A 6,552-nucleotide genomic window follows, 5' to 3' on the forward strand; every position below is an offset into this window, starting at 1 on the left:
GGCTTACTCTATCTCCTCCTTTGCTGGCGTTGCTTTGTGGGTTTATTTCTCGTTTTGTTAGTACTATTTTTAATTTTTCTTGTGTATCTGTGCTGAAATTTTCTTCTGTAGGCTTTAAATTGTTTCTATCAATGTTTTCTTTGTTGTTGTTGTTGTGACTATCCTTGGGGTGTGCTGCAACAGTTCTCTTGGTTGTACCATTTATGGTGCACCTTCACAAACCATCTCTTTAGGTGGCCAGGTTTCTTGGTTGTACTAAGAAGTTATAGGGCTACGTCATTTATTTGATACATTTCCTTTTATTTTATGTTTACTTACTCTGATGAGAACGTTTTGAGGCTTATTGTTGGGTTGCTCAACCAATTCATGTTGTTTCCCCTCCCCTGTTTTCCCATATTTGCTCAAAAAAAAAGAAAGAAAAAAAATGAGGTCCTTCACACATGCCTCATGGTAATGATAATGGCCACAAGTGGAGACATAAGCCCAGCCCCGAACCATTTTTTGATGGCCATGAGATCTTTTCACTCAGCTTTAGAGACACCCCTTCATTACATCTTTCATTTCAATTAGGGTTATTTCAAAATCTAATAATTATTTTAAAAGTCACATCATCATTTTTAAAAAAAAATAAGAGTAACTTTTAGCATTATTCTAAATTCAATGATAAATTCATCAATAATCTAGAGTACAAAAATGGGTAAAAGATGAAATAGAAAATTGTTTTTATCATTTTTCTGACCATATATATATATATATATATATTGTAACCAATTATGTTACAATTAATAGATATATTCAAGATATCTAATTACAATGATTATATATATACAAATTATTTGTATATATATATGGGGCTAGCTATATGCCAGATACAAGCTTAATAATAACGGAAATTCCTTCCCCAAAAATTGCAGTAATAATGAGCTTAAGAATCCCTTGTATTTTCGACGAGCTTAGCCTTCTAGCTAGCCCTCATAATTCCAGTCAAGTCCCCATGCTCTACAACCAAACTTCCAGTACTAGTCGTTTCTCCACCACTTTGTTCGTCGAAATAAGCCTTTTTCCATTTCTCCAGAACCAATTCCTTCACACATCCCACATGGTAATGATAATAACCACAAGTGGAGACATAAGCCCAGCCCCGAACCTCTTCTAATAATTTACTTGTCGATCAATCTCAGAATTCCTGAACAATTCAAGCGAAAATTAATATACATAAATTTGAAGTTTGTTCTAATAAATGAGAATATATAATTGTTAATGATCTATTTGGAAATATATAAATATTGTTAATGGTCATGTGGGTGTCTAGGATGTTGTTTCTCAGTAATTTTTGGCATATATATCTTATGATCAGAAGCTCTTTTTTTTTTTTTTTTTTTTTGTATTTATGATCAGAAGCTTGACTCGCTTAATTATCAGTGCATTTCCTTGTCGTACTGTTTGTCGACCAATCTCAAAGTGATTAAGTACACACTAGAGGGATGAAATTATGATTTTTTATTAGGAGTAAAATAAAAATAAATAAATGGGAGACTAAGCTTAATTTTAATAAAAGTAAAATCTAATTTTTAAGCTTAGATATACGTACGGGGACCAGGCCTAGCTAGGGCCTAGCATCACGGACGAAACTATATATCGTGACAAAACTATATATGATTTTTATTAAGAGTAAAATAAAAATAGATAAATGAGATATCGAGGTTAAGCTAATTAATTTTATAATTTGAGGTTAAGCTCAAATATACTAGCAGCTCATTTATTGTTTACTCGATCTTAATAAAAAGTCATAGGTTCATCTCCAACTCTCTGTATATTTAAGCTTAAAAATTAAATTTGACTTTGATTAAAATTATGATGCGAGGATATATAAGGAAGTTGTACAGCAACATCAGTGGCCTAGAATTGCAAGCCACTCTACCGATTATTCAAGAGGGAATGCTTACAAAAAAAAATTAATAAGAGCTTGTTTGTAATTATGTTGGAGAAATAGAGCTTTTAAGTTAAAAAACGTTTTTGTTATTTTTAGACTTTTCGGTCCTTTAAAAAAGCGTTCATTTTTTTTTACCAAACGGGTATTTTTTTTTCTTTAAACGTACTTTTTGAGTTTTTAACGCATTTTTAAACCCCTCAAACATATACACTTTTAAACTAATAAAACAGCCAGAATTGGATGGTTCTTCGGCTTGTAAGTATATTAACATTTTTTTCACCAGCCAGATTTATGCATGCAGTAATACTGATCACTATTGATGAGTAGAGTCGTTTCCTCAATCGTGTCGGTATGATCACTCTTGCCAACTTACGTCTATTTTTAATTACTTAGATGATATTAATGGTGTCTGCAGGGTATCGAGGGAACCACATGTGATGTACTACTATGAGGCTAATGATCAATGCAACCTGCGGTGGGATGTTGCTGTTTGACATGTTTGTCTACTATTTTCCCAAAACACGTTCATCCTGAAGAGCCTTCTATCCTACAGATTCTGCAGGGGTGGTTTACGTGGGTACCGATATCATGATCTCCGGCCGCGAGTTTCTTGGTTGTTGAGTGTTGGTCTATGTTGGTGACTGAAGGGAGAAGAAGGAGGCTTTGAAAATATGAATGAAATAATATAATTTTTTTTTTTTTTTAAAAAAAAAAAGACTGAAAAATAATATTTAAAAGAAAAATAGAAAAGAGAATACAAAAATTTGTTGGAGTGATGGAGAATATATATAAATAAAACAAACAGTCGTTCAAGTAGTATAGAATATTTTAGGTATGGTTGGGAGATGCTCTACGTACTAACACAATTATTGGCCTTCTTGCAGCATTTACGCATACGGACAAAGAGGTTCTTTTCAACGAGTTTTCGTTTGGATTATATTTTTGTCTTGGCCAGCGTTTACACATTGGAAAAATCAGTCAAGTCAACTTAGTAGGCCAATTAAAATATATAGCACACAACTTACGAAATCTTCAACGTGTACACCATATATATATATATATATATTAGAGTTAATTTTGAGATAATTTTTTTTTGAGTTTTTGGGTTTGGTCCGGTCTTTGAGCTTCCAACTAACAAAATATCGATCTCTCGTTGACACTGTACTTCCATGATGTTATTCATCTGGCCTAGCTATTATCTCAAAATATCTGTATTTTTTTTTTTGGTAAGCATTTCCTCTTGAATAATTGGTAGAGTGATTTGCAAGTCTAAGCCAAGGATGTTGCTGAACATCTTCCCTATCTTCGCAACATAATTTTAATAAAAGTCAAATTTAATAAAAAATTTGACCACTCATTTATTTATTTCTATTTTACTCTTAATAAAAAAATCATAGTTTCATCACAATAGTTTTGTCGGTGGTGCTAGGGTCTCCTTATAATATTTAAGCTTAGTCGCTCATTTATTTATTTTTTAGTCTTAATAAAAAATTACAGTTTTGTCCGTACATGCTAACAGTAGTAGAGGCAGAAGTACGTTAATGGTTGGGGGCCTAGCCCCCCTAAATTTATTAAAATGCCTCAAAATTATGTGTTTTATGAAATAGGCCTTCTAAATTTAATTTTTGACCCCTCCCCAAAAAATATTTTTCTAGTTTTGTCCCCCTAAACATAAAGCTCTAGTCCCACCCACCCCTGCATGCTAAGGTCTCCGTATATTTAAAAGTAAAAAAAAAATATGAATTTGACTTTGAATTGAATTATGATGTGAGGATAAGCAAACTGTTAGTTCGTGAGAAACTTCAACATGTGTAATATTTCAAAAGGAAAAAAAAAAAAAAATCACACGTCTATAAATCAACAATGCTTTATTTATTTATTTTTAATAACAATGTTTCTTTTCTATTCATTTCATAAAAACTCAACAATAACAGAAATTCTTTCTCCTACAATTGAACCAATAATATATATGACCTGAAGATAAGAAATTTCATCTTCCCCGGCCACCCATTTCTCACTATGCCATGCACTCCATTATTCAATAAAGCAGTATTTGTCACAGAATGCTTATAACAATAAAGCATAAATATTCCTTCGGAGCTTCTTTAATTTCTTTCTATGGAGTAATAGGAAAGTGAGTAATGTATAACATTACTCACTTTCTATGCGAATAACAACTCAACAATAACAGAAATTCCTTCTCCTAAAATTGCACCAATGATGATCTGAAGAAGAAATTTCATCTTCCCCAGCCATTTCTCACTATGCCCCGTTCCATTAGCGTCCCCAAGCCCTAGTTTCAATTCAAAGGTGCTGCTTCCATCAGTTTCTGGGCAAAGACAAGACGCCTTCCAGTTCTTGAGGGTCATGGCCTTGAAACATGCCACATGGCAACAGAAATTGCCACACTTGGAAACATATGCCCATCCCCTAATCTCTTTTGAAACTTTCCTAGTTTGGCATATTAGGCATGCCTTTGATAGCCGTGAGATCTTTTCACGGAGCTCCAGAGTCACCCCATCAACTGAAATAATTTGTTGGAGCTTCAAACAACAAGGATGTATGCGGACTGGCTTCTTACACGAAGATTCGTACATAAACCCTCGGATGTTCTGCCCACATGCAACGCAAAATCCAAAGTTCATCCCATTCTCTGTATGCTGACCATAAAACTTGAATTTGCTTTTCTCGAACGGGTGCGGTAAGATTGAGCCGCGCGCGGCTAAACCGCATTGCTCGTGAAGATGAAAGTCACATTCCTCACACTGGTAGCATGGCTCAAACCCTTCCTCTTTACACCCATTACAATGATAAGGTGCTTGCGCCCCCATCCATGTAAGCTGGTGTGGGTGACTAGAATGCTGTATATCAGTAATTCTCGTCATATCTTGTGAGAAGTTTGCAAATCTCAGAATGTCTGGACAATTTAAGCACGAATAAGATGAATTTGAAGTTTGTTCGAATAAATGAAAAAGTAAAAAGTAAGAGTGAAAGCCATTCCAATTTCCACATATGTAGTAGATTAATTTATTTACCCTGACGATTTCAAAGATGCATGTGCAAGATTCTTCTTTTCTTCTTCTTCTTCCTCCTCCTTTTATGCTAGCAAAGGCATGCAAAATCTTTCCTAGCTCTTATAAGAGTTCTGAAAGTAAGTCTCTTTCTGATCAGGCTACTAAAAGATAAATTAAGAAGAGTCTTAAAATGAATATAATTTCAAGGAAAGTAAGCGAAACAGATCGATCAAGACTAATTTATTTTTCTCTTTTCTAAATGAGCAATTAATGTATATAATTAATCTTTTAGGTGGAGAATTTCACCAATCAAGGTTATGACTTAGAATTATCTAGAGATTGTTGTAAATTACACCAATCAAGGTTGAAATAATTCTGTGATCTGATTCAAAAATCTTATATATATATATATATATCCAAGGATGTTCTTCCTCTTGTTCTTGTTCTTCTTTTATTTTTATTTACTATTATTATTATTATTTTGAAAAAGAAAGTGAATTTGTAAACAGCTGTGGAAGATTGTTCTTTTGGCTGGCCAAACTTTTATTAATTCAATTCAATAAACAAGAGTTTAAACAGACACACACAAATTAACAAAGGTTAATTATCTGGATCGAAGACCCTAGATAGAAATAGATTTGGATATATAAACGCAAAACATATTATATATTCATAAAAAATAAAAAATAAAAGAAAATCCCTATATATCACAAACTTGTCCACTGATCTAACATTTTTGCCTTCTTAAAATAAATGAAAGTTCGTAAAAGTGATACGTATTTTTATAAAATAAAATAAATATAAAATAATCTGTCGCTTCTTAATTTGGTTAATGGAAGTCCCAGCTTTATTTCGGGGAAAAAAAAAAAAAAAAAGAGATCAGACTTCTATTTTGGTACGGAAAGGAGTTTGCGATATTGGTTAGTGCATGCAGTAATCTGCAGATCTAGCTAGAGAGTTGAGCAATATGAGTGAGTAAATATTAAAAAAAAAAGAAAAAAAAACAGAAGAGATCAGACTTCTATTTTGGTACGGAAAGGAGTTTGCGATGTTAGTGCACGTGCAGTAATCTGCAGATCTAGCTAGAGAGTTGAGCAATATGAGTGAATAAATATTAAAAAAAAAAAGAAAGAAAAAAGAAAAAAAGAAGAAGAGATCAGACTTCTATTTTGGAACGGAAAGGAGTTTGCGATGTTAGTGCACATGCAGTAATCTGCAGATCTAGCTAGAGAGTTGAGCAATATGAGTGAGTAAATATTAAAAAAAAAAAAAAAGAAGCAAGTAACTAAAAATGATTTATTCGACAAATATAAAAGCAGATCTACTCACCAGGATGCATTCCAAAGCCATGCAAGCTTCTTTGTATAATTGTGTTCTTCCTCCTTCTATATATGGTAGCAAAGGGATGCGAAATACAACCAATACTGGAGCGTCAAAGGGTTCTGAAACCACCGACTTGTTTATGTGGAGTGGACAATAAATTTTAAGTGACCGGCTCTATGAAAAGAAAGTTCGCTGTTCTTTCCTTTTCTTTTTTTTGACCAAGGAAGGATAAGATCAGACTTTCTTAGCTCCTTCTCGTTTAAGTCATGGCTCAGCAGCTAT

General features: G+C 33.2%; 1 protein-coding gene across 4 annotated transcripts; it reads right to left on the reverse strand.

Moving 5' to 3' along the window:
* Nucleotides 1-3,885: 3,885 nt before the first annotated feature.
* On the reverse strand, nt 3,886-6,426 carry LOC132188508 (uncharacterized). 4 transcript variants are annotated; one of them, XM_059602988.1, is made up of 3 exons: nt 6,277-6,426; nt 4,969-5,066; nt 3,886-4,850 (listed from the first exon to the last, which is right to left on the reverse strand). In XM_059602988.1, the coding sequence occupies exon 3, from the start codon at nt 4,816-4,818 to the stop codon at nt 4,096-4,098; it is 723 nt and encodes a 240-aa protein (XP_059458971.1). In that variant the 5' UTR covers nt 4,819-4,850; nt 4,969-5,066; nt 6,277-6,426; the 3' UTR covers nt 3,886-4,095. The 4 variants fall into 4 exon arrangements, with proteins under 4 accessions (XP_059458971.1, XP_059458969.1, XP_059458970.1 ...); XM_059602986.1 differs by having other exon boundaries at nt 4,969-5,078; XM_059602987.1 differs by having other exon boundaries at nt 4,969-5,108.
* Between the last annotated feature and the right edge of the window lie 126 nt (nt 6,427-6,552).

The sequence above is a fragment of the Corylus avellana genome, chromosome ca7 (genome assembly GCF_901000735.1).
Source record: "Corylus avellana chromosome ca7, CavTom2PMs-1.0".
Classification (NCBI taxonomy): Eukaryota; Viridiplantae; Streptophyta; class Magnoliopsida; order Fagales; family Betulaceae; genus Corylus; species Corylus avellana.